The sequence below is a fragment of the Fukomys damarensis genome, unplaced genomic scaffold (assembly GCF_012274545.1).
Source record: "Fukomys damarensis isolate Sample0158 unplaced genomic scaffold, DMR_v1.0_HiC HiC_scaffold_23, whole genome shotgun sequence".
Lineage (NCBI taxonomy): Eukaryota > Metazoa > Chordata > Mammalia > Rodentia > Bathyergidae > Fukomys > Fukomys damarensis.
The window spans coordinates 18,280,156-18,297,408 of record NW_022900935.1 but is presented as its reverse complement, the minus strand read 5'-3'; the positions used below and the strand labels follow the sequence as shown (position 1 = coordinate 18,297,408).

Here is a 17,253-nt window from a genome sequence, read left to right as displayed (position 1 = left end):
TTTGGATCTTTTAGTTTTTCACACCAGAGAAACTATTCAGTATTTACACGTTTCTCTTATTTATTTTACTTAAGAGTATGGTCTCAATATGCATTCATTTTCCTCTGAATGACTCTGATTTCTCATTCTTTATGGCTGAGTAGAACTCCATTTTATAGATAAACCACATCGTCTTTATCCAGTCTCCAACTGATGGGCAGCTGGGCTATTTCCAAGTTTTAGCTGTTACAAAACTGTGCCATTATAAACATGGGTGTGCATATATCACTGTGGTATGATTTTTTTAATTCTTGTGGAAAGATACCCAGCAGAGGGATAGGTCAGATGGAACCTCTAGTCCTAGTTCTTTGAGGTACCTCCATATTGAGATTTCCACAATAGTTGGTTGTTAGTTGTTGGTTTTTATTTGTTTGAACTCAAGGCCTGAGCCACATCTCAGTTCTTCTTATCTTGACACAGGTTCTCACTAAGTGACTAAGTTGCCTAGACTGGGCTTGAACTTGAGGTCCTCCCCTCACCCTTCCAGAGTGCTTCAGTAGTGTGCCAGTTTGCTCAGCCTTCATCCTCTTTTGCATACTTCTTTTTCTTTGACCTTTCATCCATAAGAACCTTCCCTTGATTTAAGATTTATTTCTTTTCACAGGTACTTAAGCAAAGAGTGAGTGGAATTTTATAAACACTTTAAACAACTATAAGAGTTGATCTTGAATAACTAAAAGTTGAGTTTTCACAGCACTTCTAGCATATTCTCCACTGGAAGGTCCTGGGAATATGACTTTGGAGTTCTGTCTTCATCTCTCACACACCTTAATAATAGCATGACAGATTTGTCTCAAGTTGAAGCAAAACCTAAAGTATTGTGCATAGCAATTAGTGAAGAAAGATTCTAAATACAAGATAGAATAGTGGTATATGCTCGTATCCCCAGATACTCAGGAAGCTGAACGGGGACGATTATAAGTTCAAAACCAGACTGAGCATACACACACACAAAAATAAAGCCAGGTGTGGTGGCACACGCCTGTAATCCCAGCACTAGGGAGGCTGAGGCAGGAGGATCGTTGTGAGTTTGAGACCAGCCTGGGCTACACACTGAGTTCCATGTCAGTCTCAACTACATAGAGAGACCCTGTCTCAAAAAAATAAAATAAAATAAAACTGAATCCTTGCAGACAGTGGAAGCAGACTACATGGCCTATATTTCATTTAAGGACTTCTCAGGTGTGAGCTTCTCTATGAATATGTTACTAAGTATAATTGTAAAACATTCTGGACATTTTTTATTTGTAAAAATATTAGATCACATGACAGGGATTTAGCTCAGTTGTCCTGCCATCTGTCCTCACAAGCACAAGGTCCTGAGTTCGGTCCCCAGTACCAAAAAAAAAAAAAAAAAAAAAAAAAAAAAATTAGATTGCATATTTATATAACCCCTTCTTTTATGTTCACTGTAATTTTGTAAAAAACTTGATGGGCTGGGGATTTAGCTCAGAGGTGCTATCCCTGCCTGGCAAGCACAAGGTCCTGAGTTTGATTGCTGGTACCAAAAAAAAGAAAAAAACTTAAGTATAATTTTTTTCTACTATTTTTAACCAGATAGATATTTACCTCTGGTGTGTGTGTGTGTGTGTGTGTGTGTGTGTGTGCACTTGCATGCACGCGCATGCATGCAGTATATATTTTGAGCACTCAGTGAATGGGCTAGCAGATTTATAGTTTATTCCCTTACAATCTCTCCAAGTAAGGCTATTTGAGAATTAACAACTTAAATTAGTTGGCTCTTATTTATGAAAATATGTAGGTCTTTGAAAGCTTTATCATTAACATGCATCAAATATTGTGAATGCTATGAAATGTATTCCATTCTCAGTGATGTTTTATAATTGACCAGATGTTGTCTTAATTAAAACATCAGCTTTTTTTTTTTGTACCAGGAATCAAACTCAAGACCTCATGCTTGCCAGGCAGGCACCTTGCCATTGAGCTAAATCGCTGGCCCAAAACACTAACTCTTAAAAGCTATACCATATGTTCACCCTATTGTTGCTCATAGGGTCCAGTCTAGGATGCCACTGAGGGAAAATCAGCTCAGAAGTTCTTCTAATGTGTTTGGCAGTTAAGCTTTTTTAAAATATGACCCAGGGTTACAATCAGATTCCATATAAGAAATTAAAGTCATTGAAATCTAGGATACCTTGAATAAATCATGCAAGAAGAAAGAACTATAGGCCAGACCTGAGATTTAGTTTAGTGGTGCCACTGCCTGCCTCACAAACACAAGGTCCCAAGTTCAATCCCTGGTACCATAAAAAAAAAAAGAAGAAAAGAAAAAACACTGTCCTGTGTCATCTTTATTTGTTACACCTTAGCCAGGACCTTATTTTGCCTGCATCTTCTGCATATAACAAACTAATACATCAGCAGTCATCAATGTTATTAGTCTGAAAATAAAACTGTAAATCTGTCTACTTACTCATGTTCCTAGACTTCCATTTAGCAACTGAAATAACATTGAATTTGGCACCTATTTCTAAAACATTCTTATTGATTTTGTATTTTCTCTTATAAAAAAACAGCTATAGTATTAGGGATGATTTTTTTTTTTTAGTGCAATTGTTTTGCCCTCTACTCCCCTAAAAGGTGTTACTTGTTTCTGATGTAAAATACAATATTTGTTCCTTGATGCATTTCTTTAAAGTAGAGGTTCCACTTTTAATTCAGGTCAGTTGTTCCACATAACTCTTTTTTTCTTCCCCTCTAGACTTCTCCAGAGAACCCTGGGACAGTAGGTGGAGTGCAAAGCTGTATTGTGTGTGCTTCCTGCTTTGTTGTTGTTGTTGTTGTTGTTGTTGCTGCCTCCTGCTCTTTTTTTCCCCTTGCCCCCACTGTGGCTGCCCCTTTCTCTGCCACTAATGCTAGCTAACTATACCCTGCATGTGTTACCATTATGAGGGGCTCATGACCTTTCTCTTCAGTCCTGCACATGTATCATGTTATGTTTCATGTCAAATCCTTAATATCAAGCCAGGCATAGTGTTGTACACCTATAATCTCAGCTCCTAGGCAGGCTGAGGCAGGAGGATTATAAATTTGAGGCCAGCCTGGAAAATGTAGTGAGACCCTATTGCAAAATAAAATAATAAAAAGGGCTGGAAATGTAGTTTAGCTCTCCCTGCATTCAATCCCTAGTATAAAAATAAATAAAATCCTCTTAATATCAATATTGTCACTAAAGCAATGCCATTTATTTATTTTGGTACTGGGGATTGAAATTGGGACCTTGTGCTTGTGAGGCAGGCAGTGGCACCACTGATCTAAATCCCCGGCCCCTCTGTCTATTTTAAATCACCTGTGTCTAATGTTCCACCTCCCCACCCCACCCCCAGCCCTACCACCTTTCAGTGCTCCAAAACTACCTAGAGACCTTTTTGTGAAGGGAGAAAAATCTGATAAACAGATATAAGTAAGGTGTTTACTCCTTCCTGAACAAGTATAATCCTAAAAAAGGCAGAAAGGGGATAATGTTTAACAAAGTGTCTTCATTATTGTGACTCACTAATCATGGAATTCCCTGCTTAGTGATGGTATTGGGAAGACATCCACATTTTATGTGTGTGTGCCTTTGAAAGATTTTGACCTAGTTCTCATTATTTCACTGAAATTTTGCCCTAAAATAATGTTAGCTTGGTTCTTTAGTAATTTATCCATTATGGATTTTGATATTTGATGTCTACATGATGTTAGGAGCCTGACTGTTCTGCATGAATGTTTATCATTGCTCTGGTCCTTTCCAACTACTACAGGAAGAGAGGGAAAGGGAGGTTTTAGAAATTGTGCTGAAATAATAAATTAGCTTTTCTCTTCCCTCTTTCTTCTACACATAACAGAAGAAGCAGACCAGCCCACTTCAGACCCAGCCATGGTTATGGACAGTGTGGAAGCAGGTGACACAACACCTCCCACCAAGAGAAAGAGCAAGTTCTCAGGCTTTGGCAAGATCTTTAAACCCTGGAAATGGAGGAAAAAAAAAAGTAGTGATAAATTTAAAGAGACTTCAGAAGGTGAGACATTAAGACTTTCACACATGTTCCAAGTTAAAGAGTTTCTTTGTTATTTTGGTTTTTTGAGAGGTTCTTGCTATGTAGTTCAGGCTGGCCTTGAACTCATGGCAGTACTTCCTTTATATTTATTTTTTTGTGGTACCAGGGATCGAACTCAGGACCTTGCACTTGGGAGGCAGGCAGTAGCACCACTGAGCTAAATCCCTGGCCCAGTTTTATTCTGTTTTACTTTAGTGTACTTTTTACTTTACACTTTACATTACATTTTATTTCAAGACAGAGTGTTACTAAATTGCCCAGGCAAGATTTGAACCTTCAATTCTTCTGCCTCTGCTTCCAAACTGGCTGGTAATCTAGGTAGGTGCCATCCTGCCTGGTTACTGAATAGATTTTAATCCCATCAAAATAAAAGTTGGGAATGAGGCTACAGAATATAAGGCTCAGTGAATAACCATTTGGCTGCTTAAATTTGAAAGATTGCTGGGCATGGTGATAGACTCCTGTATCCTAGTACTTGAGAAGCTGAGGCAGAAGGATCTCCATGAGTTCAAGGCCAGCCTGGGCTACATAGTGAGTCCCTGTCTCAAAAAATAAAAAAATTTTAAAAACTGAACTCCCTCTTTAAAAAAGGAAGGGCTGGAAAAAACAAATAGTTATAGTGGTAAATGGAGTTTCTGTGCTGTTATAGATCTAAGATGCTTTATACTTTTCTAACTGGTCCATTTTCCATCAACACAGTTTATCCATAAGTTCCTTACTATTGGTTTCAGTTAAGCAGCAATCACCTAAAATTACTTTGCTTTTTTTTTTGTTTTGTTTTTGTTTTTTTTTTTTGGTACTGGGAATCAAAAAACAAAAAGATACTTTCCCTATAGCCCAGGATATGAAAGAAATTGAGGCAGTTTTATTTTCTCTTTTCTTTTTCTTTTTTTGAGACATGGTCTCACTGTGTAGTTCAGACTGCCCTGGAACTCCCTGTGTAGCCCAGACTGGTCTCACACTTACAGTGATCCTCCTGCCTGACCCCCCTGAGTGCTGGGATTACAGGTGTGCACCACCACACCTGGAGTTTTTTGTTTGTTTGTTCATAGTGCTGGGGATGGAACTCAGGGCCTCATACATATTAATCAATTGCTCTACCACTGACTTATGCTCCCAGCCCCAGAAATTAAGCTTTCAAAGTTGAAGTTAGTTTCCCTGTTTTTCCTAAGAATAGAACAAATTTGAACTACTTTATTCTTTTACCTTTTGCTATACAAAGCTAAGAGCAATGTTGACCTTGCAACTGCTACGTTTCTAAGTGCTGTTTTCTTGTTTAATGTTAGTTTTAGAGCGAAAAATATCTGTGCGAAAACCAAGAGAAGAACTAGTTAAAAGAGGTGTTTTGTTAGAAGACCCTGAGCTGGGTGAGTTTGAAATGATTACTATATGTCTGTCTCTGTGCACTTACTTGGTCTTTGATTGGGTCTGAATATCTGAATTTTCTTTCTTTACTTTGTTAATTTCTGTAGTTGGGGTAGAGGGGAGCTTTTTTAAAAGTTCTCTTTCTTCCAATTGTCTGGCTATGTCTTCAACTCTGTAATTAAGTGATTGAGAAGGATCCTTGGAGCGAACACCCTAGTTTCTCTGTAGTACTTACTCAGTTTTGTGACAGCTGCATTAGTAGGTGATATTTCTTTTTATAAAATTAAATTTGTCTCCATGCCCTATTGTTGCCTTAATCTTCTGCTTGTCATAAAGATTATGCTTTGATATTTTAACACTCATCACTGGCTCAATAATGTCAGGACCTTCTCTAATGTATGACTTGTTTTTCCTAGTAGGTGACTTTCATGAAGAAGTTTAGTATAAATGCAAAACTATAGTATCAGAAATTGATTGCATTTCATCTCACACGTGCAGTAACTTACCCCTTTTTCATCGTTGTCATCTTTATCTTTTTTAAGATGTTTGTTTGTTTGTTTGTTTGTTTGATGGTGCTAGGGAATGGATCCAGTGCCTAGCTCATGCTCAGCATGCACACTAATAATTGACTTATACCCCAACCCCTCATTCTTTTTTAATAATAGAAAGTAGTTGCTACATTACTTTAGATTTAGATGTATATTTTTCACTTATTACTTACTTGCCTGAGATTCTTTACTATTTTCAGCCCAAACACTACCTCTGATTCAGACCACCTGAAGAATGGCACTGTCTAGCTTCCTGGTAGGAGGTGGTAGGTCAGGGTAAAAGGGTTGGCTAAGAGAGCTCAATGGACTAGCTCCCTAGAACACTAAGAGATGCTAACATGATGTTACCATAAGTAGTCACTATGGAAAGCAAAGGGCCAGAACACCACTTGTGCCTATTCTCCTGGTACTAGGAGATAAGATAGTTTTTAACCTCTAATCTCAGTGTTTTCAGTTTTCTCTTCCTAAAGAGTCTAGAAATGTCTACAGAAACTGGGAATGTTTGTCCAATTTTGCTCCGTGAAAGAATCTGACTTTTCATAGCAACAGGTATTCATTACAGGTCTTCTCACAGCCTCCAGTCTAATGATCATCCCTGTTGTTTAATTTCAAGGAAAAATCATTGTGTATATCATATTTACCTCTGATCTATTTATTAGTTCCACCTCATGCTCTCCATTCCTACCTTCAATCACCCTCAGCTATTTCTCATGTTTTTGCTCTTGTTTTTGTTTTTGTTTTGTTTTGAGAAAGAGTCTCACTCTGTAGTTCAGGCTGGCCTTGAACTCACAGCAATCCTCCTACCTCAGCTTCCCAAATGTGGAGATTACAGGCGTGCACCACCACACTTAGTTTCTCATTTATATTTGAACAGTAGTTCATTATTGTTTGTCCTGTTCCAGTCTCCTCTCAACTTTCAGAGCTAACCTTCCTTTTTTTTTTTTTTTGATGGAACTCAGGACCTTGTACTTGCAAGGCAGGTGTGGTGCCACTGAGCTAAATCCCTGGCCACAGCTAACCTATAAGGTGGATTGAATCATATCTTCTTCTACTTCTAATTCCATGTGCTCTTATGCTATACAGGATTCAGTCCAAGCTCCTTTATATGGTATTTGACATCTTTCATAGCCTAGCTCTTCACTACCTTTCACTCATAACCATTACTCATATGCATCTGTTGCCCTGCCAGACCAAATGTACCACTTTCTATGATGCTTTCCTTAAAAATATGTGTGTGTTTGTGTGTGTGTGATCCCTTCACACTTATGCATGGTGATTTTTATTTTTCTTATTCATATAGCAAGGTAGTTGGCATATAATAGGCAGTAAGATATTTATTGAAAAAGAAATTTTATATTTCCATTATTACTAGATAGTTCCAAATAACCTAGGTCTAAAAATAAGCTGAAACAGAAAGAGGGAAAGAAGATAAAGAGTGGTTAGAAATCACCGGGTCCTCTTTCTGTCTGACTATGACAGTTCTTCAGTTGGCTGATTCCTCTTTCTCCATGCAGGTGATGAGGATCCAGGAAAGTTAAGTCATGCTGTATTAAAGAATGGCCACACTGCTCCCATAGGGAATGCCAGATCTTCTAGTCCAGACATAGTAGAGGAAGAGCCAGTAAGAATAGCAAGTTTTAGGAATCCTATTCCAGAAGAGGACTCCAAGGAGCAACTCGGTGAGAAACTGGATTCTTGAGTTAAAGAACCATGGACCAATCGTATTCATCCTTTCATCTTCTTCCCTCTCCCTTGTTTTGATTTTGCTTGGTTTGGTTTGGTTTGGTTTTATTGGGTTTTTTATTTCGGTTTTTATTTTTTGTGTGTGAAGTAGGGTCACTCTACGCAGTCCATGATGACTTCAAACTCACTGCAGTCCTCCTGTCTCAGCCTCCCAAGTGCTGGGATTACAGGCGTGCACCACCACACCCAGCATAATCATTCTCTTTAACACCGGTTTGCCAGAGAACAAGAAACAATAAAACCCAAGAGGAATTTAATTCTCCTTTCGAAATTCTTAAGTACTTTCAGCTTTTAGTGGAATTTTCCCCCTCTTATTCGTACATTCATGAAATACTTAAATTTGTGATTCTTTTTTGTTTGTTTGGTTGGTTTTTTTGGTACCAGGGATCAAACTCAGGACCTAGCTCTTGCAAGGCAGGCAGTGAGGCAGGCAGCAGCAACACTGAGCTAAATCCCTGGCCCTCACATTTGTGATTCTCAAGGAGAAAAAAAAAGTCAGATTCTTGTAGGACTTTGTCAGGCTACACATATGTTTTCATTTGCCAAGGAATTTTAATGTGTCTTCTCCAGTAGCCTGGCTCTTATATGAAGAATCACAACCATAATGACCCTGTAATTGACTTTTGTTGAGTATGTTGAATACAGGAACCATAGAGAACTATAGCGTGTAAACTAATTTATAAATTAAGTAGTTGATGAAGCTGACGACAAATCCATAAACGTATTGGTTTTTTTTTATTTCTCATGCTATGCTTTCTTTCTTTCCAGACCACATCTTTTACTACCCAGACTCAACTAGAAGCCAGCCTAATTCTGAAGCAGAGCCTCTTCCTGAGAATGTACCCAAACAACCTCTATTACCCCCCAAAAGACCCTTGTCCTCTTCTAATGAAGCAAGTGAAGGGCAATCAAAGGATGTCACTTCTGGCAGCACAACAATGTCCATCACCTCCACTTCTGTGTCCTCTACCACCATAGCACCTGCTGCCACCACTGCTGCCACAACCCTAACAAAGACTGTTAACTCCTTCGTCACCCCTTCCCCAGCACCCAGGACTCTGCCTGCTGCTCTTGCCAGCACTAACACTACTTCTGCCCCAAACCTTACTCATATCATCCCTGCCAAGCAGCCCCCTGTCCCTCCCCCTAAGCCAGCTCACAGAAATAGCAACCCTGTTATTGGTAAGTTCTCAGGATCTGATGGGTTTTCTTTTGCCTTGGGGTGGTTTTATTGGATAATTGTTACCATATTGATTTGGGGATTTGGGGGGTTTTGGTTTTGGTTTTTTGAGACAGGATCTTGCAATATAGTCTTGAACTCACTGTGTAGTCCAGGCTGGCCCCAAACTTGTGGCAATCCTCCTGCCTCAGCCTCCTGAGTGCTGGGATTATACAATATTAATTTGATCTATGAAAGAATTCCATATCTTATCTTTTCTAATGTCCTCAATGTAGAGAAAAGTTTTGAGAATGAGGCACATTGGGCCTAGTTGTACATGCCTATAATCCTAGCACTCCGGAAGCTGAGGCAAGGTCAACCTGGGCTACATAGTGAGTTTAAGGCCGAGCTGAACTGCATAGCAAGAACCTATCTAAAAAACAAACAAACAAACAAAACTATATATTTGGAAAACTGGGTTAGTAAAGACCATAACAGTTGTATCATTCATGGAGTTATCTGTGGTACTTAACTGAAAAAATTAGAATAATGCCACAAGGTATTATAATAAGCAAGGCAAACTTGCCAACTAAAAAGTTTTTTTTTTTTTAAATTACTTAGAACTACCAATTCCTTCTTTAAGCATAAGCAAGACTAGAAGGTAAGAAGATTATTTTATGGATGCCTATGTAACTTGTGAATTAGTGCCTACCTAGTATAGTATCTTCATGGGAACTGCAAAATGTATTATTTAAATTGTCCTGATAAAATCATGTTTTATCTTGGGAGGGTTAAGAATGCCACCCTTGTATTAAAATAAGTGGTGATAAAGCAGAGGAGGTAATCCATATATTTTGGGCTTAGTAAATTTTTTATATGTATCTAAAGTCTTGTTTAGGTCTATTTTCCTTTACATAAATGCATACTTTCTTAGAGGAATCTTCAAGGAAGGGAAAGCAAGAGGGATTTAATGAGTGCTTCAGAACTAATGAAAATACAATTTTCAGGGAAAATACTAGGTTTCTATTGCCTAACATCCTTGTTATTGATTGAATGTTTGAAAAAAGCATGTTCATTAAATATTTCATACTATATGACCGAGTTGGGTAGAGTGATCAGAACTTTGAAAAACAAGCTTAGAATATACCGTATGACAGGTTAGAGTAGCTTGATAAAAACAGGATGAACATTGTTATTGTTATAGCTACTTTGAGTAGATGATGTCATATTGACTTACCTCTAAGGAACTTGAGGAGCTTCATACACTAAAACCAATTTTATCTGGTATATAGAAGAGCAATTAGGACATGAAGACACTGTGACTCATTCAGAGTTGTAGGAAGTGAGGCAAACTCAACTCTCATGTCCAGACCTCTGTTCTCTACTCTCCTGTTCGAAAACTGTTTTCTGGACTGGTGCTCATCAGGATCACTCCTAGAAGGTTTATTAAAACATGTATTTCCAGACTTGCCTCTAGACTTTCTGATCCCTGTTTAAGTCTTGGTAGGATGGAAAATCTATGTTCTGTAGGTCCCCAAATAATGCCAGTGCTGTTTTCCAGGGACCATGTGTTAAGACTCCTTCTCTAGACCAGTGGTGTTCCTCTCTTTTAGGTTAAGGCAACATTTAAAACAGTGTATGTATGATTCCCGGGAGTAAATGCAGAAGCTACTCCTGACCTTTGATGAATTAATAGCCCAAAGCAGTAGACAGGTTCTCAGCAGAAGAAAAATTAATTAATTCAGAATTCTTATTAAAATTAGATTGATTTAAAGAATTATACCTTATTCATAAATTATGACCATCCTAATTCCTTGGTGCTAAAATGCCATTTCTTTCACAAAAGGATTATGATCATAAATTGTTTACTTAATATCAGTCCTTATCTGGACATCTTTAAAAGTGGCAATTTGAGGTTAGTCAGTATTTTTTTAATAAAATAAAATTTATTTTTAAAAAAGGGGCGTGCAGAGATGTAGCTCATTGGTTCCATGCCTGGGGGGTGGGGTTGGTTGGTTGGTTGAGACAAAGTCTCTTTATGTAGCCCAGGCTGACCTCAAACTTGTGATTCTCCTTACTTAGCCTCCTGAGTGCTGAACAACTTTTTAAAAGTTGTATTGGTCTTTGAAGTACAAACATTTGGAAACACTGCTTGAGAAATGCTACAGTCTTCCACAGGCATAATATGCAGTGTTAAAAATAAGGAAGGATTGGGCTGGGGATTTAGCTGAGTGGCACCACACCTGCCTCGCAAGCACAAGGTCCTGAGTTCGATCCCAGTACCAAAAAAAATTAATAAGGAAGGACTGCCACATATAGCTGCACAGGTGAAGGAAATTTGTAATCTGTCCCAGAAACCCTTTAGCATGTTTCTCAAGAACTTGTTCAAAAGTTAAAGTATTAAGCTGGGCATGGTGGCGCATGCCTGTAACCCTAACACTGGGGGTGCGGGCTGAGGCAGGAGGATCGCTGTGAGTTCAAGGCCAGCCTGGGCTATATAGAGAGTTCCAGCTCAGTCTGAACTTACATAGTAAGACCCTGTCTCAAAAAACAAAACAACAAAAAAAGTTAAAGTATTAAAATAAGGTCTTGTCGGGTAAATTTGTTTGTTTGTTTGTTTTTTGCTGAGCTATGGGTTGAACTCAGGGCCTTCCCAGTCCTAGACAAATACTGTAACATTGAAGTACATCTCCAGCCCTCAGGAGTGAGTTCTGTTTTGATAGAATAGCTACCTGCTATTTTAGAAAAGTAGCAAAAATCTTGTCAACCCAAAAATATCTCTTTCATTCATCTAAAATTCATAAAATTTTTTCTATCTTTATATACTGTAATTTTCTAGAATGTCCTTATTAAAATGTACTTATGGGCTGGGGATGTAGTTCAGTGTTAGAGTGCTCCTGGGTTCAATCCTGATTAGTAAGAAAAATTAAAAACTAAACTGGGGCCTGAGGATGTAGTAGCTCAGTGGTACTACAACCTGCCTGGCAAGTACAAGGCCCTAAGTTTAATTCCTATTACTGGCAAAAAAATAGACCTGGAAGTGTGTCTTAGTGGGACAGCATTTGCCTGTCATGGACAAAACCCTAGATTCAATCCCCAGTACTGGAAAAAAAAAAAAAGATTAAATTTTTTACTTTGAATGGTCCCAATGAAATAGTATTGGTTTGACAAATAATGTTTTATTTTAGGGACACTTATAAAACCCACTTAAGGATCCTGGAGGGAACTAAAATTATTTGGCTAGATGACTAGAAGTTGGTGATCAAGTGAATGTTCTTTAATTATTTTGCAGTGTTAGCCACCTCTTACATGTCTTTTGGAACCCTCCAAAAGAGTGACTTTGCTGGATCAACACCTGAGTCACTGTCGGCTTTGGAAACATTGATAAGAACGTATACTGTCTTAATACAGGCAAAGACTTCATATCTAAGAAACTTACATTGAAAGTCAGGCATAGTGGCGCACACCTGTAATCCCAGTCCTCTGGGAAGCTGCAATAGGAGGATCACAAGTTTGAGCCCTGCCTGGACAAGTTATCGAAACTTTGTCTCAAAATAAAGGCCTGGGAGGGCCCGGGATTTAGCTCAGTGGTGCCGCCACCTGCCTTGCAAGCGCAAAAACTGGAGTTCAATCCCCAGTACCAAAAAAAAAAAAAAGGTCTGGGGATATAGTTCAGTGTGAAAACTATAAGTTCAGCCCCAGTAAAACTAATAACAGTAAAACTTTTAGAGGTTGTTTGTTTGTTTGAGACAGAATCTCACTATGAGATTGTTCAGGCTGGCCATGAGCTCACTGTGTAGCCTAAGCTGGCCTGGAAGTCATGACCATCTTCCTGACCCTCCCTTCCAAGTGCTGGGATTACTGGCATGGGCCACCAGCGCCAATAAAGCTTATATTAAACCTTATATTGAGGGCCTACTGTACACAGCTCTGTGGATATGCTGATGGAGAAAAGGATTGATCTGCCATCAGGGATCCCACAGAGTAATGAGGAATGAACATAGGAGCACAAAGAGATGATTGGAAGTATGCAGACTAATAAAGATCAGAGACAGTGGGTTCCAGAGGATGTAGTGATAGAGATTGGATACCAGCTGAGTCCATGCCAGTTTGTAGCCTAATCTGGGGCTAATTACCTAACTTCTGGAGCATCAGAAACTGAAAATTGGTCAAAATAGTACTTTGTTTTCCTGTTGCCTCAGATGATACAAGGAAATTATGAGGTCAAGGGTAGAAAGGCCCTTTCATTTTTTTCAAAAGGCTTTGCGTTTGCTATAAGAATTCAAGATGTTTTTCCTGTAATTTTGTAATGCAGAGCTGAGATACGTAGTTATCCATTTGGTAAGAATGCCTAATAATGTTTGGTTTTTTTTTCTTTTTATTGAGTTTATTGGTACAATCTAGGTAAACTATACAGTTGTTTAGCCCTTTACTTCCTATTTCACATTATTAATTATCTCATTAGGATCCTGTGTACTATTATAGTTTTTCACACAAAAGAAATTATTCGGTATTTCAGTTAAAGAAATCTCTGTATGAACATTAAAAATAGGGAATCCTAAAATAAAACTAAAAAGGAAAGTAAAAGAGAAAAGGCAATGATGTAACATTAAAATAATCCTTAATTCTGGAGATGAAAATGGTCCCTGAACAACTTTAAGTTGCTTCTTGCTCTTATAGTCTTATCTTATTTTTTTTCATTATTTAGAGAATAGTTTATTAGTTTCTGTAATCAAACCCACGTAGATATGACCTTACATATTTAGTACAATGTGTTACCCCTGTCCTAATAATGTTTTAATTGCTATCTGAATATTTAAATTTCTTAACGGAGTATTGTTACACATGAGAATTTATCAGCTTTTTTCTGTATTTATATTAACTTTATACCAACATCAAGTTATAAAGTTGTTATATCAGTGAAACAGGATACTTATCAGCGTTTTCCTGCCCATATAACCATTAGATCTTCTGTAAATTTTGTTTTGGGAGTAAGAGATACAGGAATGGCAAAGTCATGAAAGTATGTAATTTACTTAAAAGATCAGGACTGAGCTGTAACTTTAGGCTTCAGCTTGCCTCTCAGAGCATTTTAAAGCCATATTAAATTGACATGTTGCTCTCTCTTCCAGCTGAACTGTCCCAAGCAATAAACAGCGGTACGTTGTTATCAAAACCATCCCCACCCTTACCACCTAAAAGAGGCATTCCAACAACCCTGGTATCCACGTCTGAGTCTGCTGCTGCCTTCACTACAAAAACACCAAGTGATCAAAAAGAGAAGGGCACCTGCTCTCTGGGCTTCGAACTGCTGCCAGCAGTCCCACCTCCATCCCCATCCCCACCACTGCCGCCTCATATACCTCCGGAGCCTCCACAATCCCCTCCATTCCCTGATAAGACTTTGCAAGTTGTGCCAGAAGTTGAAATTGTGCCTTCCTTAGATCTGCCCCAGGAGGTTCCCCAGCAGGAAGATCAGAAAAAAGAAGTCCCCAAGAGGATTCTGGACCAGAGCTGTGGAGATCCCCACATACCCCCTAGGCTACCCCCACTCCCACTACATGTTCGAATTCAGCAGGCCTTGAGCAGCCCTCTTCCCATGACTCCTCCCTTGGAGGGCTCTCACAGAGCTCATTCGTTGCTCTTTGAGAATACTGACGACTTTTATGAGGACAGCAATACCCTGGGTCGTACCAGATCACTTCCCATCACTATTGAAATGCTGAAAGTGTGAGTGCTTTTAAAGCTTGCCTCTTGCTTCTCCTTTACTTTAGGTAGCCCTGCTTAGAAAAAAATTACTTATAAAAATAAAATGTGAATAAATTTAAAGGACAAAGAGTATTCTGCCAAAGCAATCAGTTTTAGAATCAGACTTTTTTTTTCCCTCTGTACCAGGACCTTGCACTTGTGCTATATCCCCAGGTCTGTCGGACTCTTTTTTTTTTTTAAACCCTGCTGATTCTGTAAGCTTTGTTTGTGAGATGGAGAGTTCCAAAATAACATAAAAATTATATGTTTATGTATATAAAAATTAAAGCCACTAGTTTTATATAAGAATAGCAGTGTTATAAAGTGCTTAAGAGCCAGAGCCTTGTAATAAGCCAGTTCTGCACTCAAACCCCAGCTGTACCACTTGTAGTGTATAGTAGCACTGTATGGTGGTGTATGTTAGCCTTTGTTTTAGGTTACTTCATCTGTAAATGGAAAGAGAATCTTTAGAGGCTTGTGAGAATAAAATTAGATAAATTCTGGAAAGCACCTAATAACTGGTAGAACTGGGATTTGTACCCAGAGCTCTTTAGATTAATAGGTGCTTAAAAGTTTCTTAGCAAGATATTTAGTTTTGGGAAGGATTTGTAAGTTATTTTGTTAATGGATTTTGCCATTGATATTTCAATCCTTTGTCTTGGAAATCAGTTATCCTCTAGTGTCTGAAACATAATTATGTTAACTTGTTAGTTCAGACGATGAAGAAGAGGAGCAAACTTGCCCATTGCCATTTGTTGAAGACGTGACATCTACTACCTCAGTCATTCCTAAACTACCACAGTGTCTGCAGGAGGAAAAGGAGAGTGACTCAGATTCAGAGGGTCCCATTCAGTACCGAGATGAAGAGGATGAAGATGAAAGCCATCAAAGTAAGAAAGGGAAGGAAAAGCAAGAGAACTTTTTTGCAGAAAAAGCTATTTACTGGTCTTAGCAGAATGAATAAAAAGAGACACCTTTCCTTGAGTCATCTGATTCATTGTTCTCAAAAGCCATTGTAAAGGACTCCTTGTCCCCACTATCATCCCTTTGTTAAAACTAATGAGAGAGTGCCAAGTACCTTGAGTCATTCGGGTTTTTATTTGTTGGCTTTTTATTTTAAAACTATTCACCCGGGGGATAGGAATGAAGCTTAGTAGTAGTAGAGCTTGTTTTTAGCCTGCCCTAGATTCATTTGGGAAGGAAAGGAGCTCACCTTAAAATATTAGACCATATTGCCAGGTGTGGTGATGCACACCTGGTGCTGGAATCCCAGCACTCTATGGGAGCCTGAGACAGGAGGATCGCCACTAATTCAAGGCCAGCCTGAACTATAGAGCGAGACCATATGAAGTACGACAATATGAAGTAGAGAAAAACTGGCATATGTGTTAAGGTAGAAAGACAAAAATTATGTATTCCTTCCATCTAATGACAAAGGAATAAGACAAAGTAAAAAATGTTCTTATTGTAATAGGATAAAGGGAAAAAATGTGTTCATATCCACAAATTGTTGTAAATAATGGAATTCTGCTTCCTAAATGTGGAAAAACAGCTTTAAAAACAGATTAAGTACCAGCATTTGGAAAGCTGAGGGAATAAGATTGCGAATTTGAGGCCAGCCTGGGCTATGTAGTGTGACCCTGCCTCAAAAAAAAAAACAAACAAAAAATGAACAATAGAAGCATGTTCCTGTCGTCCCAGCTCCTCAGCAGTCAAAGGCCAGAGAATCATTTAACCTCAGGAAGTAAAGATGAGCCTCAACAATGTAGAGACCCCAGTCAGTCAATCAATTAGCAAGTTGAATGCAAGATATTTTAGTGTAAAAGCTGATTTTTTTTTTTTTTTGAGACAGGGTCTTGCTGTATTGTTCAGGCTGGCTTTGAACTCACTATGTAGTCCAAGCTGGCCTCAAACTCACAGTGATCCTCCTGCCTCAGCCTCCCAAGTGCTGCTACAATAGGTTTTCACCACCACGCCTGGCAAGTATGAAAGCTGTTATGTTTTAATTCAGAGAACTGCCTTATGCTTATCCTCTCTCCTCTGACAACTGTTACTAGGGAGTAAAAGTACAGGGCTGGTAGAAGTGAGAAGGTCTCTTTTGCCCATTGGAGCAAAATAGGCAAATGATTGATTCTTTTTTGGAACCAGGGATTGAACTCAGGTCCTTGCGCTTGCTAGGCATGTGGCGGAACCACTGAGCTAAATTAAATCCCTGGCTCTGAAATTATTTTTAGATGTCTTTAACCTGACCTCTTCTGTATTCGCTTGGATCATTTGAAGGCAAATGGGAAGCTAGGAGTTGTTCGACCAGACTCTTGCCTGCTCCACATGAGGTTGAGCTTTTGGCTTCACGCGTCTCCCATTTTTTTCCTCATCTCATACAAAGGTACCCTGGCCAACAAAGTGAAGAGGAAAGACACATTGGCAATGAAGTTGAACCACAGGCCCAGTGATACAGAGTCGAATTTGAATTCTTGGCCTCATAAAAGCAAGGAAGAGTGGAACGAAATACGGCACCAGATTGGGAACACACTGATCCGGTAGGCTTTTGTTTAGATTAACTGGATTTGGTTTGATTATGCTGATGTGT

At 38.8% G+C, this 17,253-nt stretch overlaps 1 protein-coding gene across 7 annotated transcripts in view; it reads left to right on the top strand.

The window, feature by feature from the left end:
- Phactr4 (phosphatase and actin regulator 4) overlaps positions 1-17,253 on the top strand; it is an 85,591-nt gene that overhangs the window by 54,058 nt on the left and 14,280 nt on the right. For 4 of the 7 annotated variants that reach the window (XM_010632388.3, XM_010632397.3, XM_033767353.1 and 1 more), the window contains 7 exons: positions 3,888-4,061; positions 5,387-5,467; positions 7,528-7,692; positions 8,525-8,938; positions 14,048-14,645; positions 15,375-15,553; positions 17,050-17,203. In XM_010632388.3, the coding sequence (XP_010630690.1) occupies positions 3,888-4,061; positions 5,387-5,467; positions 7,528-7,692; positions 8,525-8,938; positions 14,048-14,645; positions 15,375-15,553; positions 17,050-17,203 (1,765 nt within the window). Of the gene's footprint in view, positions 1-2,761; positions 2,790-3,887; positions 4,062-5,386; positions 5,468-7,527; positions 7,693-8,524; positions 8,939-14,047; positions 14,646-15,374; positions 15,554-17,049; positions 17,204-17,253 lie in introns of all 7 variants that reach the window. The other 3 variants (XM_010632369.3, XM_010632381.3, XM_019208796.2) reach the window with 2 other exon arrangements.